The sequence below is a fragment of the Clytia hemisphaerica genome, unplaced genomic scaffold, assembly GCF_902728285.1.
Source record: "Clytia hemisphaerica strain Z4C2 unplaced genomic scaffold, Clytia hemisphaerica genome assembly, whole genome shotgun sequence".
Lineage (NCBI taxonomy): Eukaryota > Metazoa > Cnidaria > Hydrozoa > Leptothecata > Clytiidae > Clytia > Clytia hemisphaerica.
The window spans coordinates 1,537,356-1,556,566 of record NW_027104166.1 but is presented as its reverse complement, the minus strand read 5'-3'; the positions used below and the strand labels follow the sequence as shown (position 1 = coordinate 1,556,566).

The following is a 19,211-nucleotide window of genomic DNA, read 5'->3' as shown; positions in this document are numbered from 1 at the left end:
AAAACTCAAAATTCTGTTTGAATTTTTTCAAGAACACAAAATCGAGAAATTAAAAACATGTGAAAAATTTTGAGATAAGCCGGAAATCATGAAAAATAGAAGAGAAAACGATTTTTTTTAAGGAGGGCAGTGATATTTTGTTACAATTTTGATACTATTTTTGCACCTAATTGTGTTTCAAGTAAAATTTGTCTTTTTCCTGTTTCGGCAAATTTAATACACGCGAAATTTAGTGCTCGCAAACATTTAGTAACTGCGAAAATATATGCACTTAAGGTAACTAGTGGGATCAGCGAAGTGTAAAGGGATAAAAAAAAAACAGCTTCTTGAAAACAATGGAAATACGGCTTGTCACAGGGCTTGTCATGTACCAGGTCCTTTGTCCTTAAGGGAGTTTGTTTTCGTTAATTGATTTCTTTTGTTGTTGATAATAAAAATCTGTATAATTAGCGTGGTATGACGAAATTCTTTTGTTTCAGGTCAAATTATGCGTAAACTTTAGGGCTTATATTTTGGGGAGACCTCTTTTATACCAAAAGATACCTATATTTTCTTGTTCAGAATTTTCTAGCGATTCTAATGATATAACGGCATCATGACGGCATAATTAGATATAAAGCTTTCAATAGAAACGGTCAGAACACTTTGGGTGATCAGAGAGCCGCTTTTTCTATATTTTTTATTACATAAGAATCTTAGGCAGCAAAATTTTGTCAAGATAAGGCCCCTCGAGTTTGTTTGTCTCAAATAAAGACAAAAAAAGCGTAATTTTTTATAGAACTCGAATCAGATAGCGATAGAATATTACTACTATACACAGTATATGGCCCCCAAAACGGTGGTTTTCATTAAAATGAAGATTCTGACTTGTAGATTTATCAGAATTAAACGATTTTTGTTTATTTAGAAAGAATGATGGTTATACTTAAAAATGAGCATGTTTTTGCTGGTTTGAGACAGATTCAAAATAACATATTTGCGTCTAAAGGATATATTTTAACACCAAAATTAGATAAAAATTGCATATAACTCACTCTAGCTCCTTGGATATTGAAAATAAGTTATGAAAACGGGGTATAGGAAACTTTCTACACCTAGTGCCTTTCAGAAAATGGAAATACATCTGCGACTTTAGAGGCTGGGTAAAAGATATAGTATCTTGAAGATCAACCAGTATTTTGGAGCCCTAGAATCAGCATTGACAAAACCGAAAATTCTAAATATGAGAAAAAGCAAAAAATCTTGGAATTCTATTCCTATCACCTTGAGTTAATAGTTTATAACAAAAAATTAACATTATATATAAAATTTTTCCCTGAATCAGCAAAAACGGCAAATTCTTTCATTTTTTTGCAAAATATAGGAGAAAAATATCTTTATATTATTATTTATATTAAAGCTTAATAATTATTTTCAGTCTCAGTTAAGCTTTTTTTCTAAAATTTTCACAGCTTATTCCATACATGAATGAAACTATTTTCAAAAGAGATTTGTTTTCAAATTTTTGATTAAGACGTTGTTAAATCAAAATTTCAGTTTGGACTTTGCAATATCGAAAATCTTGAAATATTTCATAAAAATCATAAATTTTACATCCATCGGGTCGTAAATTTAAGGGAAAACACAAATATGTTCATAGTTTTTCCCCCTATTACCATTGGGCTTAATAATTTGATTTTAACTACACCTCCGTTTTGGGGGCCCCAAACCTGCATTTTGACAACCAGGGGTATAAATTTATACCCAAAACCCTCTAAATCATATTTCAAAACTATGGTCAAAATTTTGTATTCATATCTTAAAGATATCTCGAGAAATCGCTAAAATTTCAAACCTCCGTTTTGGGGCCCATTAGAAGAAAGCTACCTATCTTTAAGCGATTGAAAAATATTGTTGAAATTTAAAATTTTGAAAAAGAACTTCCAGGAAATAAAGTAGAGATGTTAAAGGTTTTCATGCAGCAAAATTTTTTGTAAAATCTCTTTTCCTCTAGATTTGAGAGAAATTTCAAATTTGATCGCCGTTTTGGGGGCCACATACTGTAAGCGAAAAAAAAATTTCTTCTTCGAACTTTTTTTTTAATTTGATAATAGTTTATGTGATAATATTCCCCTCATGACTATCTATTCGACCTGCATAAAAATACTTTTAAACTCAAAAACAAATATGTTCTTGTTTTCGAGCAATCTGGGATAGCTTCAAATTAGCCCATCTTTTCGGAAAATTGTCTATTTAGCCCAATTAGCCGACAATGAAGAAAAACTTGATTTTTGAGCGGAACATCGAGTCTTGTTCACCAGAAACTAATTTTTACATGTTTCAAAGAATATTCTCTACTCAATTGTTTTTTCTGTTCTGCTCCCAGAAAAGAATTATTACAATTTGATGGGCTAAATATAACCACTAATGATAGTTCCAATTTCAGTTTTTCCTGAAACGGCATATGGTTAGTCAAGCACACGGCTCGAATATGCGCAGTTAGAAAAAGCTCGATTATGTAGCTAAATTTGAGCCACATGATTTATTTGAAGGTTAGGGCCTTTGATTGAGGGCTTCATAGAAATGGTTTGAAACAATACTTTTTTGGGGACACCCTACCTTAAGTGGATAAATTTTGGCGTGGATTTAATTTAGCGATTGGCCAAAACACGATTTTTGGCGGGGATTTAATTTGGCGATAGATTAATTTCGTAAAATTTGGTAAGGATTTAATTTGGCGAATTGGAAATTTTGTCACACTGAAATGGGTGAAAATTACTCAAAAATATGGCTAAAAAGTTGTGATTTTTCACATAGTTCTCTTTTTGTTAAATTTGGTGGGGATTTAATTTGGCGAATTTTGGCAAATTTCGCCTAATTTGCCAAATTTAATCCCCGCCAAAATTTATCCACTTAAGGTATGTCTATAATAATTCCTTGATTACGCAAAAGACATTCAAATTACTGTACAAACCCGAGACAAAGGCATCCGAAGATCATATTTTTGAGGTTTTCAAGGTTAGACAGCTCATTTTCAAGCTTTTGAAGGTCCCGTAGACACCATGAGTATTACGATAAGAAAAATGACATTATATTTATAGAGATATTCCCGCTGCCTTCTTGGATAATATTTAAAAAACACAATGTTATAAAATGAAACTTCAAAATATCAACATTCCTATATAAGCATTAAAAAATAGTTTTGCATTAATTGATTTGTACATTACTTTCAGAAAAATGGTATAAAATTATAAAACTAATCATTACATTATAATTTAATTGGCCAATAGAATATCAAGACCTGAATATACATGCTCACGTAAACTAAAAAAAGAAGTAAAAAAATATAAAAAAACGTAGGCATAATATAATATAAAAAGCGACATTAAAAGTAAAAATTGGAAAAACAAGTTTTCCAAAGATTAAATTAAATTAATTAAATCTTCGGAAAACTGGGAAATACCAATATGTCACTGTTGACAACAAAACTCAAAACAATACAACAAGTTATAGCACATTTAAAGTACAACTTACCCCTTGAAACCCCGTACTAAAATTTAATGAAAAATTCAGTTCATTATTATTAAATAAGGGCGATTGTATTCAAAGTCAATTTTCGTGGACTCCTTACATCCGCCTCTTCCTCATTTTGTCTTTCGATGACGTCATCGAGTTCATTTTCATCATCAAGTAAATCCGGTCCCAGATCCTTTTCATCTAATTCGTCTTCAAACATTTGTTGAAGTAATAATTCCGCTTTTTTAGTTCGCGTTTTGCGCAATCTAAATTTCATCCCGGATTGTGTCATGTATTCGTTGATTGAGAAATTCAAATCGAGACGCTGAAGACTGTTGGACGTGGCTAAAGGGTTCGAAATGATATCACAATCTTCTGTGTTTTGATGGTTCTCCTGCCCTGTTCCTTGCCTAAAAAAGTTCAACAGATAAAAGGTTAGCATTACAGGCAGTCAAAACACAAAGGTATTTACATTGAAAGTAGAGCACCTACTTGCATCCAAACGTCCATTAGAAACATTTGAAGAGAAAGATGTTTAGCCTGCATACACGTTTTTTTTATAAGAGTGGTGTAAATCCATTTCATCATGGATATTCTTAACTTTTTTGGGAACTCTTACAGCATATTCTTAGGTTAGGGTCCTAATTCAGACTAGATTTAACATTCATTACATACGTCTCAAGCATAAGATGGCATTTTTGTGAAAGGAGTGAGCCTTACTTGGGGGTAATTGACAATTTATAATTGAAAATGCTCTAAAAATGGCATTCTTAGCTTGAGCAGAAAAATTCCATGATGGTGATATTCTTAGCATATTCTTACTTTTTTGGTCATTTTCATCATGGACATTCTCATAAAGTGTATTCTTATAAAAAAAGCGTGTAGTTATATCACGAAAGTCTTTTGATGTTCTTAATAAAAATTAAGTTCAATTTAAATTAAGGTCAATACATAAAATGTTTTTCTTACATCGAAGACGAAGCTCGGCCTTTTTCTTGAATTTTCTTTTCAAAAGCAGCTTCAAAGTTCCCTTTTGACAGTGAATATTGCAGCATGAAAGCTTCCAAAATAAACGCCACGAAGATACTGAAAAGAGGAAATTAATCGTTTTTATGAAAATGTGTGTCTCATTGCCCAGGTATATTATATTAACAAAAATACAGACAATCACACTTGAACGTTGAGGAAAGAACAAGGCATTTCAGTAACTTGACCCCACGTCTTACACATTCATGATCCTAAAGGATAAGAAAAACATCATTTTTCCAGTCAAAATATACAGTTGACGCTCTCTAATTCGATTTTCAAGGGGAATCGGAATTGCATCGAATAATGGAGCGTGTCGAATGGTAGAATATCGAATTAGAGAGCGTTGACTGTAGTCACTAAAGCTCCATCCGCCAATAAAATTCGATAAGTGGTTCTAATTTATTCATTCTAGTAACCTGGGTTCTCCCAGAATATCTTTAATTTTTAGTTAAAGGTACATCATGTGATACTTACTTCAGGACGACGATGACACAAAGCATATGAAACGAGAAGAAATAGAAGCGAGCTGCTTTATGTGTCACTCTCACGAAACCATCCGTTATCACTGAAAGTTTTCATAATCGAGTTCAGTCAAGGTTCTAAATGTATTTATTGTTTTTTTATTAAAATGTACAGTTAAGCAACTCCGAGAAGCCTTTTTTAGAATAGGTACGTACATACGTTTTTTAGAGCTTCACGCGTAAATATGAGGGACCCTTGAAAATGTAATAAAAAACTTATGTTAAAATATGTCACGTGACAGAAAAGGATACCATGCCATTGGTTAACAACCGTCAAATCAAAAAGCACCATGTAAGACTTGATGATATTATTGAAATTTTTCTCGCAGTAAAACAAACGCGAGAATTCACTTCCGTTCAGTTTGGTTGTGCCACACCAGCGTTGCATGTCGGTTAAATTGTTGAAATCAACATTCCCATAATCCTGCACGCGAGCATGAAATAACTCCATACCGATGATTGCATAAACGTAGTATAAGACCTGCGAATGAGAATTGAAATTATATAATGAACGACACTCAGTGATCAGTGATTCTTTTCATATTATCTCTGATATGTATCCATCTTAAAGGAAGAAATTTCGGCGGTAATTGAATTTGGCGGATGGGCGAAAGAGTTTTTTCAGAGGGAAATTAATTGGTAGATGACCAGAAAAAAAATTTGCAGGAATTTAATTTGACGGATGGCGGAATTTCAGGTAAATCCATCAAGCTTTCTTTCCGCCTAAATTTATTCTTTTGAGATATCATGTTGTTTTACATTTACGTTTACGTAATACCAGAAAGTCATTCGAAGCCTCTCCTTTAACAACATAACATTCAAATGCTTCAGAAACTTACAAACATGATTCCACCATACGTCAAAATAGCCGGTCCTATTTCCATAATGGTGTTGATGATCACACGAAACCTGAATGAGAAAGAATGTAGCATTACATAATGGTTGAAAGAGAGGAAAATTATAATTTTAGTGAAAAAAGTCGATATTTCAAGTGAAAAGCCCAGTAATATAACACTTTTTGACAGCTTTTCGATTGTTTTTACAGCGGGTCCATGCCTAGCTGGTTCGACTTTCTAAAAACTTTACGGAACATTAACGGGAGCGGGCACTCAAACTGTGAGTCCTGGTTTGAAGCGTCGAGCCCTTGATTATCTGATATTCCGATGGCGTATTGGCGGACGGCCGCCCACGCTTAAGCTCTAAAGGAGCGGACCAATATTGCATCGGAGAGGTTTAGTAGTGGCCCTTTGATGTGCCGACAACAGTCGGGTTCAATGGCTATGTCTTCGCTTGCTCAAGAATTTTGTTCGTCCCGACTGAATTTAGCATGAAAATGTCTGCTGCACCGACCGTCAAAAACTAATTTTATTTATATAGCTTTGGCGCTTCAATGACAAAGCAAATTTCGGATTCAAGAAGGGCAAGTACAGAACTTTCGTTAGATTTCGGTTGTTTTTTGGTTTGTTTTGGTGGATTTTTTTACAATATAAATGTCTTTATGCTTTCTTAGTATTACTTTTAGTATTCAGTGTAATCTATGTAAATGCACCAAGATTGTTTTTTACACACAAATGTTGATTTTTTTTGTTTGTTTTGGTGACTGATCTTTCTCAAAGATCATAAAGAAACAGTAACAGGTATGTTCTTTATGGTTTTCAGTAAGTTTTATGTTGATATAATCTTGTGCGGTCCTATCAAAACGACTGTTGACCGCCAAACAACTGAACACAACCGACTGGACCGACAACAGTCAAAGTCAGTCAAAGTCTCTAGCAGCAGTACAAACATGTGTACAAAACAGATAATTTTGTCTTCAGAAAGATCTGCAGACTTAGAATCCGATGATAGCTTGCTTTTAATCGTTTCCAAGCTCCGAGAAAAATTTTTAAACGCGGTCAAGTCAAATCCCGTAATGCAAACCTTCCAGATAAAGCCCTTGACCACTTGGCCATCGCTCCTAAATAGCCAATAGTGAATAGCCCCTTAAAGTATCTTTTGACTTGGAGATTGTCAGGAGGGGTCACGTTATAGATTTAGTTGAATATTTTGACAATGTGTTATGCGCAAATATGTAATTTTTGTGCAGATATTTTAATGGGATAAACTTTCGCGGATTTCGCGGATTTGGGTGTCATCCGCGAAAATCCTCGAAATAAGTCCCAATGGAAATTTAGATAGACCCAACCGCGAAAGTTTATTCCATTAAAGTATGTGATCATTTATTTCCTCAGATATGTTATATTCTAGGTTTCATGGCAAAATCATGCAGTTGACACGAAAATAAATAAAATCCAGAAAGTTAAGCCACTTTGTACAAAAAAAGTTTAAAAAGAACAAACCTTTTGATGTTTCCGATGATTTTGAACAGACGAATGACACGAAGAATCAACAAGAAATCCAAAATGAATTGACTGTAGCGTACTAAGAAAATATCAAACAGAGAAAAATGTTTTAACCAATTAATTTAGTGACGCAAAATGAATTTATTATCGATAAAAAGCGGTTTTGTCACGTAAGATCTCGCTTTTGCCGAGGTAAATTAGTTTGGATTTTCAACTTCAAACGTACCTGAAATATTATGGTTTGGGGCACGTTTTATTAAACTCACCAAAGATCGAAATATATAGAGGCTTTTTATGTTTGGTTAAATCGAAAGTGTGCTTCCATTTCGGAAGTTAACAAACCATGAAAAATCTTTTTAACAAGAAAGAAAAAACTTGGACAACGTTATCAATACAGACTTTCGTCTGTACACAGACCCAGTATCTACGGCAAATTTCAAATTTCATTGCCGTAGAGGGTCTGTTGTCATTGTCTTTTCTCATTTGATATTTTTCAAACCAACCGCTGCGATGGAGTGTTGATGAGAAAGGGGAGACGAGAGAGAGAGAGAGAGAGATGAGAAAAGTGTTGCTATTTATAAATCAAACTTCATCGCAGAGGTCTCCGTGCGGAATTCTTTTTATAAAACAGACAATGCGATTATAAAGACTTACAAACTTGAAAAATAGCTTCTAAGATATAAACCAACGTTGCTGCTTCGATTACCAACGTATCAAATCTGGTGAAAGAAAATCAGCAAGGATGGATAAAATGCTGTCATGCTGTGTGTCTTTGAGGGGTCCTGGAAGTTATTATTTTGGGAAACAGGACTTGGCGTTACTCGACAATAGGGAATTCTATATTGTAATTCTATTGTAAAATTATTCAAAAATATCCAAGGCAAAAATATCAAACGTGAAACATAATCACATATATCTAGTTTACAAAGTAAAAAAATAGCGTACAAAGCCCACTTACATATTCCAAAATTTTGACGCAAATTCACTCGGTCCAACAGTGTACAACTTGAGTAAGATTTCAATGTTGAACAAAACAATGAATATCATATCTGTCGACTCCAGGTTGAGTGCGATACAAAACGCGTTGACGATGATGACCAGGTCGAAAAAAATCACAAACAACCTAAGACAGTTTAAACAATTTAGACAGTCTTAAAATGAAGACGATTATAATAACACCCTTCTGTCACAAAAGAATTTCTATCCCCATTTGGATGTCGGTAGAATTTTGCATCCAAACTGTGGAATAAGTTCATCCGGAGCTGTGAGACAGGGGTGTATAATAAGGTGATTTTCTCAAGATGGGATAACAGGATATTCAGTGTCAGTAAAAACTTATTTGTGACGAGGCTTGCTGATAGTCCTTTATTTATTCAGTTTAGAGACAATTTAGTATCTTTCAAAACGCGTGCTACAAACAATTCAATCAAATGAATCGCCATACGGTAGAAATACCTTGAAAAAAAGCCTGAAATATTTTGTCCAACAAATTTCCTAGAAATGCATAATGCGAGTTTCAGAGCAAACTGAAATAAACAATCTGATTGCCCCTTGGGAATTTCAAAGACAAGCGAATAAAATTCTTACTTGTGATTCACGCAATCTCGAATGAATGTGGAAACCTTGGAAAAATAAAAAGATGACAGCGTTCTTTCAAAGAGATGACCTCTGGAACTGATCGTGTCCATTTTCACATGCAGCAAATCAGAAATGTGCAAGAACTGTTTAAATTCTAAATAAAGGAAGAAGATGAAATTGCTATATCGGGTGAATAAAAAAAAAGCTTGAGCATTTGGCGACCTCCCTTTTTATACTTGTCAAATCTGGGTCGAGCCAAATGTTACATTTGTTTTCAAAGAAAAACGGTAATCTGATCTGGGTTTTGATGTATAACTCTTTGAAACTGTGTCAATGGTTGTCAAGTTATAAATATCCAAAAATAAAACTTCCGTCCTTGTTGGCAAACCTCACCGATAAAACCTTGGTCATTTTCGTCCAACACACGCCAGAAGAGAATGACTTGAACAGGACTCATCGTCGGTTTCATGTAATGAATCAATTGTTTCCAACGTTGAAATGTTACCACCCATTTACCGCCCTTCTTCACTTTCACTTGATCAAATGCTGACTTCATGTTTCGACGTTTTCGATAAACGACTGTTTTCACCTCGTTCTGCGAATTAAAGAAAAAGTCAGAAATCATATTCTAAACTATTTGCACTTGCTGCCACAATTACTAGTGTCTAAAAAAGTAATCCAGATTTTACTAAAATACCTTAAAGGAAGAAATTTTGGTTTGTTTTTTGCGGATCTAGCCGAAATTCGCCAAATTAAATTCCCACCAACTTTGAATTATTTCATTCATTCTCAAAATTTGGAATATTTCAGGCCTTAAAACAGGTTTTTTCCTTATTTAATGGCGTTTTTGGCCAAAAATATCCTTCATCATCCAAATAGAATTCCTGTTAAATTATATTTTTTCCAGCTATCCGCCAAATTAAATTCTCTCTGTAAAAAGTTTTTCGACCATCCGCAAAAATTTCATCAAATAAGATACTTTGTGGTTATTTTCTTCAATTGAGCGTCGCGTCTGATACAGTTCTTTGTTATCTGACAAAACTGACCAATGATGTGGATCCTTACATTTTTCAGTTTCTAACGGAATTCAAGATATTTCATGCTTCTAGCAATTCTTCTCGAAAGAAATTTGATGTTAAATCCCAAACATCTAATTATTATAAAACACAGTAGTCAAACCTTATCGAGATGACGTACAATACCTTAAGATGCGTGCGATAATTCTTGTAGACAACAGCCAAGAAAATACTGACGAAGATATACATGCAGATGATGGTGAAAATGATGAAGAAAAGAGAATACCAATTGCTTCGATTGTATGCTGGAATCCTAAACAGTGAAAAAGATAAAAGCATGCCATTGACCACCAAATGTACGTGCATACAGCGCAACGTACAGAACTTCTCAACAACATTTTTGTAGCACATAATTTGCAAGAAATGAAAGGTTTTGTGCATTTTCGTTCCCTTTACACTAGTACCTATTTAATTCTCAATCTAGCTTGCAATTATCGTGAGAGTTTATTTAGAGACATGCTAAAGTTCTGAAAAATCTTATTTCGGTAAACATCCTAAAGTTTTTCAAATCATGCCACAGAAAAAAAAGCTCCTCAACTTACATGATATCAGGGTTGTTAGCAGTCGTGGTCAACACGTACAGATCAAAATATGCATCCCAAAAGTTGGTAAAGAAGGGTTTCCCCGTTGCTATGTTGACTATACCCCTAAAATGAAGAAAGAGAGAAACTATATAATCATATCATCCAACCCCTGTGTTTTTCCACCCTGTAATCGTGATTAATCAAACTTCTGAAAACTTAACTGTGACGACCTTTTATAAGAAACTTTAGGCGCAAAAAGCGAATGCTTGTTCGAGAATTTCATGTACGCTACCAATATACAGTGAAGTCTCTATAACTCGAACATGCACGGGGAACACGGGTATGTTCGAGTTAAGTAAATTTCGAGTGATGGAGTAAGGTGGGATATTGTTAACTGAAGGGAAGATAAAACTTGTTTGAGGTTCGAGGTAAAGAGACCCCACTGTACATGCATTTCTGGATTTTTTATCAACATGGACGACGATTAGGGTAACTTTTTCCAGTGTGTAGGTTGGCTTGTGATACAAAATCTAAAAACTTGATCTCTATTTGATTAGTTTACTTAATTGATAGCATACCTATTTTCGAACAATTTCACACCAAGTAACGCGTACAACGTGATGACCAATAAAAACAACACAAGAACACTTGAAATTTCTGGAAGCGTACGCCGAATGTTTCTCACTGTACGGCGAACCTGAAAATTAATAAAAATTCAACATTTTCTATGAATCATTGTAAATTATATATCACCACACCTAAAAAAAGTATTCGAAATCAAATTTGCACTGTGGGTTAGTTATATGTCATACATGATTGGACTATTCCAGAAAAAAAATTGTACCCCCTATGTTAAGGAGGTCTTTTTTTAAAAAGGTGAGCCCCCTGGATTTTTTTCAAATTTTTCTGGACCCCTCGGATTTTTCTCTCCTACTACTTTGGGCCACCCTGGATTTTCGACCTCGTTATATGGACCACCCTGGACTTTATTATTAAAAAAAACAGACCACCCTGGATTTCTTATTTTCCAGACCACCCTGGACGTCACACCTCCTCAACATAAGGGGGTACAGTACCTGGATTTTCGACCTCGTTATACTGACCACCCTGGATTTTATTATTAAAAAAAACAGACCACCCTGGATTTCTTATTTCCCAAACCACCCTGGACGTCACACCTCCTCAACATAAGGGGATACAGACTATTTCTAAAATAGCCCCTTGCTGGTCCTTTCCATTTATCGGTTATGTGAGGTTTTCACACAAATTTTATACAGAAGTAATTGAAGAATCTCTAAAAAAATGAGGCGAGTCTCGATTGATGTGATCAAGCTTTACATATAACTAGTAATTCCCAAGCACTTAAGAATCTTTTAATACTCTAATACCTGTCTGCTTTCACTGAAATTAACAATAAATGCAGGTCGCAGAATGCGGGACCATCGTATATTGAATGTTGTTATCTTCATCTGGTACAAAATAATGAACACTGCCATATCAACCAAAGTGATCTAAAAATATAGCATTAGATGATTGGTTGTTTTTAACTAAAGTGAAAAAAGTCAGCAAGATATAAAATCAATTGACAATCAAATCTTTAAAAAAACGTTGCAGCTTTTTAAACTCCGGTTAAGGAGTTTCTTAAAATCAGTGTTTTTCATTTGTAACTGTGCGTAAATCCGATTAATCACGATAGTCGGGCTCGATTTCCTGATCTTTCCGGTTTGATTTCCCGATTTGGTTTGCGTTTGCGCTGGCACTTACTAGGATATACTCTTATAAATTTTATGTTAGATATATTAAGAAAGGCTGACCACGATAAAGATGTTTGCATAATGGTTCGCTATTCAAAAAAAATAATTACCGGAGTTTGCAGCCGTCATTACGGCTGTTTTATTTGACACTCAAAACGTTGTAGCTTCATAACTATCGTTATTACTTGTTGTTACTCGATATTTTAAACCATTAGATTAATCAAATACCTGACATTATGTTATACTGCTGGCAAGAGAGTTTGAACATAATAAAATTTTAAGACGTACCAAGATGCATAGAAGCACGATGATTATTTTTCTATCCTTCCAATGTCTTTTTAGCGGCATGAATTTCCAGGCTTGTGCCAGACGTAAACAATATATAGTGATGCAAATTAATTCCATACTCATTGTAGCCTATGCAAATAAAGAATTTAAACTGACTGTAGTGACTTTTGTTATACCCGTATTCTGTGACTTGAAAACTGACTTTGGAGTTTTGATAAAAATTCCTTCTTGGCCATTAATTGGCGATTAAACCGATCGGAAAAACAACACAAACCATCAGAGTATACACGAGGATCGAAGTTGAGAAAGAGAAGGATCTCAGAATTGTGCCAAACAGTCTGTTTGATTCTGCATCGAGTTTTAAAGCGATGAACTTTCCAAGGACTTTTAATACGATAAGGAATTATTTCTCACCCAGTACGGTAAAGCAAAGCCATGGACAGCTGGTTGTTCAAAAAGCACCAGAGATAGATTCAACAAGAGAATAATGAATAATCCAAGACGATAACCACGGTGATTATACCAACTGTAAATCCTAGAATGAAGTCAGTAATTGGTTAAAGTCACCAACAAAAAAGCTTTGATATTCAGATTATTTTCAATTTTTTTTGAGTTTAGGGACTCTAATACGCCGATATAGAAACATGTCAGAAACGGGAGAACTTTTTCATCCAAGTTTAAACAAACCTCAATTGTTTAGGTTCAGGAATGAAATAACCATTTCTCCCATGACGTGCTTCATTGATATAAGTGGTTGCTAGCAACAACATCTGCAAAATGAAAAAGATTATATAAGACCAATTCTGTCAATATCTGTTGTTTTGGAAAACATATACAATTCAAAATAATATTTTTAATCTTGATGGCAGGAGACCTCGTTCATATTCATAGAATCCAGTAAAAGGAGCCGACATCTTTCTCTCCAAGCCACTAAATCATGATTCAAACAAATAAACAACACCAAAATTTTGATTTTATTAAACAAAGCTTTTCGAATCTTTCTTCTTACTAAAAGACTCGAAAAGCTTTGTTTAATAAAATAAAAATTTTGGTGTTTTTTATTTGTTTGAGCCGCCATCACAATCAAAATGCATCAGTCTTACAAAGTCTTTTGATTCTTTATCACTTTCGAACCGTTCAATCCTAATAAGGGAATCATCTGTGTAATGGTTTTCATTCATATTCTCCATCTCTTCACCAGGTGATTGCTGGTGATGGTGGTCCTCTTCGTCACTGTCTGCCACAATATTGAGTCGCGAAGACGAAAAGTTCATCAAACTGTTTTGATTATCTGCATCTTGTTCTGTTATGAAATCCATCTTTCTATAAATACAAAATACATAAGTAGAACGTATATGTAATTTTCACTTACGGGGAATTTTAGATGAGAAATCTAAAAAACTGATACAATAAAATACGGAAAATCCGGAACAAGTGAAATATTTCCATAATGTAACAGCAAATGTCTGGTTTATTGGTGACCCAAAAATGCACTTTTTGTGTTGGAAAAAAGCGCAGGGCACTTTTGTAGCAAAGTGACTGCTAGCTAGCAGCAAAGAAGAGATGTTGTTGCACAATGCAACAACATCTTTTCGTCAATTTGTGTTTTGTACATGTTAAATACAATATACCTTATTGGTATATATTTTCGCGTGTTACAAATTTTCGCGGGTATTTAATTTCGCGAGTTTTTTGGTCAATTTTCGCGAAATTTAATACTGTTTAAATTTTTCAAAATTACAAAATCGCGAAATTAAATACACGCGAAAAATTTTTTCTTAACATTTTTACATCAAAAACGTTGTGTTTCAAGCAATATCAGTCTTCTTCTTGCTTTATATTCCCACTTTCTGAAAATACCTATTTTGGTGAATCGCAAAATTTAATACACGCGAAAATTTTCCAGAAGTTGGCAATCGCGAAATTTAATACACGCGAAACACGTTTTTGTAACACGCGAAAATATATACGAATATGGTATATTGTACTGTTTGTAACCAATCAGGTTGAAGATATTTTTTGGATCGCCGATAATAAGGAATAGGGGATACTTCAAAAGGCTTAGAAGGCTTAAAAGTACAAATAAGAAATCTAGCTTTGTTAAAATCTGAAAAGCTTGAAAGAGCGTATCTATTTGCTTGAAACGTTCAGACGAAAAAGTAGTGGTGCATAGTGGGATCCGTCCAAAGCAGAAGTCGGTGAAACAAATTAATACTATTGCTGTATTGAAGTTGAATTTCGCTCCTCAAAATGACAGTTGATGAATTAGCCAATGAAAGCTTGTTTTATTTTCGCTTTTCAAACTGCCTCAGAAAAAAGCGCGATTTTTTGTGGTCCAGTCGTTTACTCATTTTTATTCAGTGAGTGAGTCCTGCGCTTGTTCAACTGTTAAAAATTGGACTCACAGCTCGAACCTGTCTAGTTTATATCAGAGATATCAGATTATAAAAGACACTCGACGGGTGTCTTGTCATGAAAATAAAATAAAAGACCCAAATAGAAGAATTTCTACAAGTAGTATACAACTTAACATTATTCAAAGACTGAAAAGTAATTTCTTTAATACTCACTTTCTCTATAATTAGTTCTCTTTCTTTATTTACAATGCAAAAGTATCTTTTATTAACTATTGAATATGACGCAAAAAAGAATCTTTTTTCTTTTTTTCTTATTATTAATTATACGCGTCTTTTTATGTTATGTGTTTTTCTCGTCAAAATTATTTTCGCGCGCTAAGTAATTCCGAAATCCTGTTTCCCGAAAATAATCCGAAATCAGAATTAAAACTTAAAGTCTTAACGACGACCAGCGGGAAGAAAATCGTCGAACCGATTTGAAGAGTCACCTGGGCTGACTAATGATAAGTTTACTAGTGTCATTTAGTTTTTGCTGGCTTATAGAAACAACCCTCGACATGGCCTGAGAATTCTCGGGCCTCTTCGGGGCCATGTTCGGGCCGAGAGACCCTATCAATTCTTTTGGCCCGAACATGACCCGAGTCATTCGGGCCATGTTCGGGCCTCCTTTTTCATAACGCTTTTAATTTAAGCCTGTCTGGCTGGGTCCATTGAGTCTAATCTAAGTACCGAGTAGGGGCGAAGGAGTTTCATCATACTTTTTTTGGCAAATTGAATAAATCTTTAAGGCAAATATGAAACATGCAAGATAAAAATAGGTGGCAAGACTTAAAATGTAAACTGATCAAACTACCTTAAAGGAAGAAATTTTGGCGGAAAGAAAATTTGGTGGATTTGGCGAATTTGACTGAAATCCGCCGCTGTTTTAACGCCATCTTAAGGTTAAATTTTTAAGCGACAGCCAAACTAAATTCCCGCCAAATTTAGTTTTTTCGTCCATCAGCCAAATTAAAATTCCCTCTGAAAAAACTTTTTTGGCCATCCGCCAAATTAAATTCCCACCAAAATTTCTTCCTTTAAGGTATACCTTTGTGTCTGCGTCAGAAGATTCCATATTTAAATTGATTCAGCATGTCCAGTCAAACAAAATAGTACAAAATAAGATTTGTCTGTTTTGTTTATATCGCTCAAAAAAACTTTACGAGCTTTCCGTGGACACACTTCAGTTTAAAACCAGGACCAGTTTACTAGCAAATATTTCCACCCTAAGTATATTTATAACTATGTTTTCATACCAAATATGACATTTAATATTTATATGAATTTACAACATTCATATATTAAATATAATTAAGACATAAGAGAAACCAAGTTTTTCTCAAAGAAAATGTTAAAAAAATTCAGTCCTGAAATTACACGCCTGTTTAAATCATGTTTTCAAAAATTGGCCCGAGTGTGGCCCGCGAATTCTCGGGCCATGTCGAGGGTTGTTTATAGAATGGCAGTATCCTGGATGGTTTCCCTAACTGAATTTCTCTTTCGCACCGAGTAGGCTTTTAAATCAAAAGATGAAAAATATCCGTAGTGGCACACATGGCTTAAGACCAAATTAGTGGCAATCAAAACTATGAAGCGTCTGACGTCACTCGCGCGGCAAGTTTCCCAGTTATTTGTTAATCCCATCACAGGCGCCATAATCATGAAAAAAAATTTGTTTTGGTCTCCGGCTTTGGGAAGTAGCAATGTTTTTGGTTGTTTTCGATGGAAAATGGTAAGAAACTTAAAAGTTTACACGTGTCATTTGGTATTTGCTGGCTTTATTGGGCCATTCCAGTTTTTATTCGTTACCCCCCAATGGACGACATGGAATTTCCGTAGCAAATTGCTTTCAAGAAAGTCCGGAATGTCCGTAACAAATTTACAAAATACCTATCAAAACAGTGGAATTTCGTTACTGTAACCTAAAAAAATCATGGAATTCCAATACTTTAATGCAAAATTAAGTAAAATTCATGGAATTCCGATACTTTCTCTTTAAAGTTTGCGTGGAATTCCGTGCCAAAATTTATTTCAAAAATTGATGTCATCCATTAGGGTTGGCAAACGATATCATCCACCAGGATGCATCCTCTCTTATTTTCCCCCTATTTTCTACTTTCCTATCTTCTATCCTGATTTTCTGACTTTCTCTAGTGTTTCTAACTGTTTTCTAAGTATTTTTGTGAAATTTGACCGTACCGGTGAAAGTGGTCTCCGACACCGGCTCGAACCACCAAATGCAAGCAACCTTCGTTTACAAGCCCGATAAACCACTTGCGCCAACGAGACACGTCAGAAAGCTGTCATTCACAAATACTTATAGCGTGTAATTTACAGACCTTTATTAAGAAAGCTCCCAACCCTACCGGTGCCCCTACAAGGCAGACCCTGTCTATGCCCCGGACAGTCCGGGGTTTTTTTGATGCGTGCCCGGGGTCCGTATTATTTGTTTTTGAGAGACTACCCCGGACGCCCCAGACAGCCCACGCGGTCGCTTTTTATAGAATCGCTGACCGCGCGGGCTTTTTTCTAATTCATTGAAATACGTCCGGGGTAAATTTATGGCGCAAAAATTGGAGCCCCAGACATAGGTCCGGGGAAAAAGTTATTTTTTTCAGACCCCAGACATTTGCCCCGGACTGTCCGGGGCATAGGCAGGGTCGTGGGATCATAAGTTAGGTCACAGGGTACGGATGCTCCTAAGAAGGCCTTCAGCCTTATATTGTGACTCTCGAGCTCCAACCTTAGGGCCCTAACCCTAACTGATAATAACCGAACCCCCGTCTAGGTCCGCAGATTGAAAAATTTCACTTGCATCCTGGTGGATGATATCGTCTGCTAACCATCCATTAGGGGGTTGTTTTTTTTTCTGGAATGGCCCATTAAATGACACAGGATGATCCTGGATGGTTTCCCTACTAACCTGTACTAACTGAAATGAATGACCTGGCTAGTCATTAAAATACAAAGTTAAATCAAAACAAAAATGGTAGAACAGAGCTGCGAAGGGAAATGCTGCTTTGATTGATTGGTCTGACATTTGACTGTTTGATAGCTATGCAAGTTTCCCTCCACTGATGCAAGTTACACCCGTCTTCGCATAGATATTTCACAGTGTGCTGAACAGTAAAACACTTTAAAATGGTTTTTTCTATCTTATGTAATAACATACCTTATCACTTAGGGAGACCACCAATCCTTTGGATCAGATTACAACACTTGAAAGCATTAAGATTTCATTTTATGGACCAGAGTCTTGAAAAAATATCTCAACAAATTATTGACGTCTCGCAACTTGGCTACCATTTATGTTGTTTTGATTTCATCTTTTCCGGTTAATCTGAATACCACCCGGGCTACACTTTTATTTCCCCCGGGAAAAAGACTAGCCCCCCGGGGGGGGGGGTACTAGAGTTGCGAGCTGACGGGGGGGGTGCCGCCCGACTTTCGAACTTTGGACCCTTACCGGGACTAAAAAGGAGGAAACAAAAGAAAATTTTGGGAATTTTACGACCCTTAGCGGGACTAATTTGATGACCAATTTTGCCCAAATTTCGATCTTTCAGGGGGTAAAAAGTTGAAATTTTCCTTTTTTTCAGACCCTTACTGGGACTGAAATTTGATTTTCTGATTTTTCCGACCCTTAGCGGGACTTTGGAAGTCCAAAAAGGTACCCTTAAGGGCGGCACATACCGTACCCTCCATTTGCCTAAGTACCCCCCCCCCCCGGGGACTAGCCGTATATATTGTATATAAGGAGGGTTGCGAGGCGATCCAGACTCAATTCGCAAGTTGCTAGCAAAATTAATAAGAGACACTCTAAAAATCCCTCTAATAAAGCCGCTATAGAGACAGGGTCGTACGAGCCTTAATGCCAAACACACCCACATAATCCACGGCGGCAGAACACCCGCCGCCGCCCGCGCATCACTCTTTTTTTTCCTTCTAGTTATTCTAGTGTAAATGGTGCCTTAATAAAATCGAACGATATTCGTCGAATGATCGAACATTTTTTTTCAAATCACGAATCGTCTGTCGAATGAAATCATCAACAAAACATAAAAATAAAACAAAAATAAAAATGTACGAAGATGGTTTATTGATTCTTGGGTAGTTTTGGGTAGTTAATTCTTGACAAATTCGACAAATTTGATTTACTTTTACCTCCGTAGTACTTCTTTATCATAGAATATCCACTTGATTTTTGC

The 19,211-nt window shown here is 35.4% G+C and overlaps 1 protein-coding gene across 1 annotated transcript; it reads right to left on the bottom strand.

Moving 5' to 3' along the window:
• Positions 1 to 3,075: 3,075 nt before the first annotated feature.
• Positions 3,076 to 18,320, bottom strand: LOC136814272 (two pore calcium channel protein 1-like). Its single transcript, XM_067070793.1, has 19 exons — positions 18,176 to 18,320; positions 13,711 to 13,930; positions 13,295 to 13,377; positions 13,022 to 13,142; positions 12,608 to 12,736; positions 11,954 to 12,076; positions 11,144 to 11,262; positions 10,584 to 10,688; positions 10,168 to 10,294; positions 9,359 to 9,560; positions 8,975 to 9,119; positions 8,346 to 8,510; positions 8,042 to 8,106; positions 7,385 to 7,466; positions 5,885 to 5,954; positions 5,298 to 5,526; positions 4,999 to 5,089; positions 4,465 to 4,581; positions 3,076 to 3,905 (listed from the first exon to the last, which is right to left on the bottom strand). Exons 2-19 carry the CDS (start codon positions 13,924 to 13,926, stop codon positions 3,563 to 3,565), a joined length of 2,532 nt encoding a protein of 843 aa, XP_066926894.1. The 5' UTR covers positions 13,927 to 13,930; positions 18,176 to 18,320; the 3' UTR covers positions 3,076 to 3,562.
• Between the last annotated feature and the right edge of the window lie 891 nt (positions 18,321 to 19,211).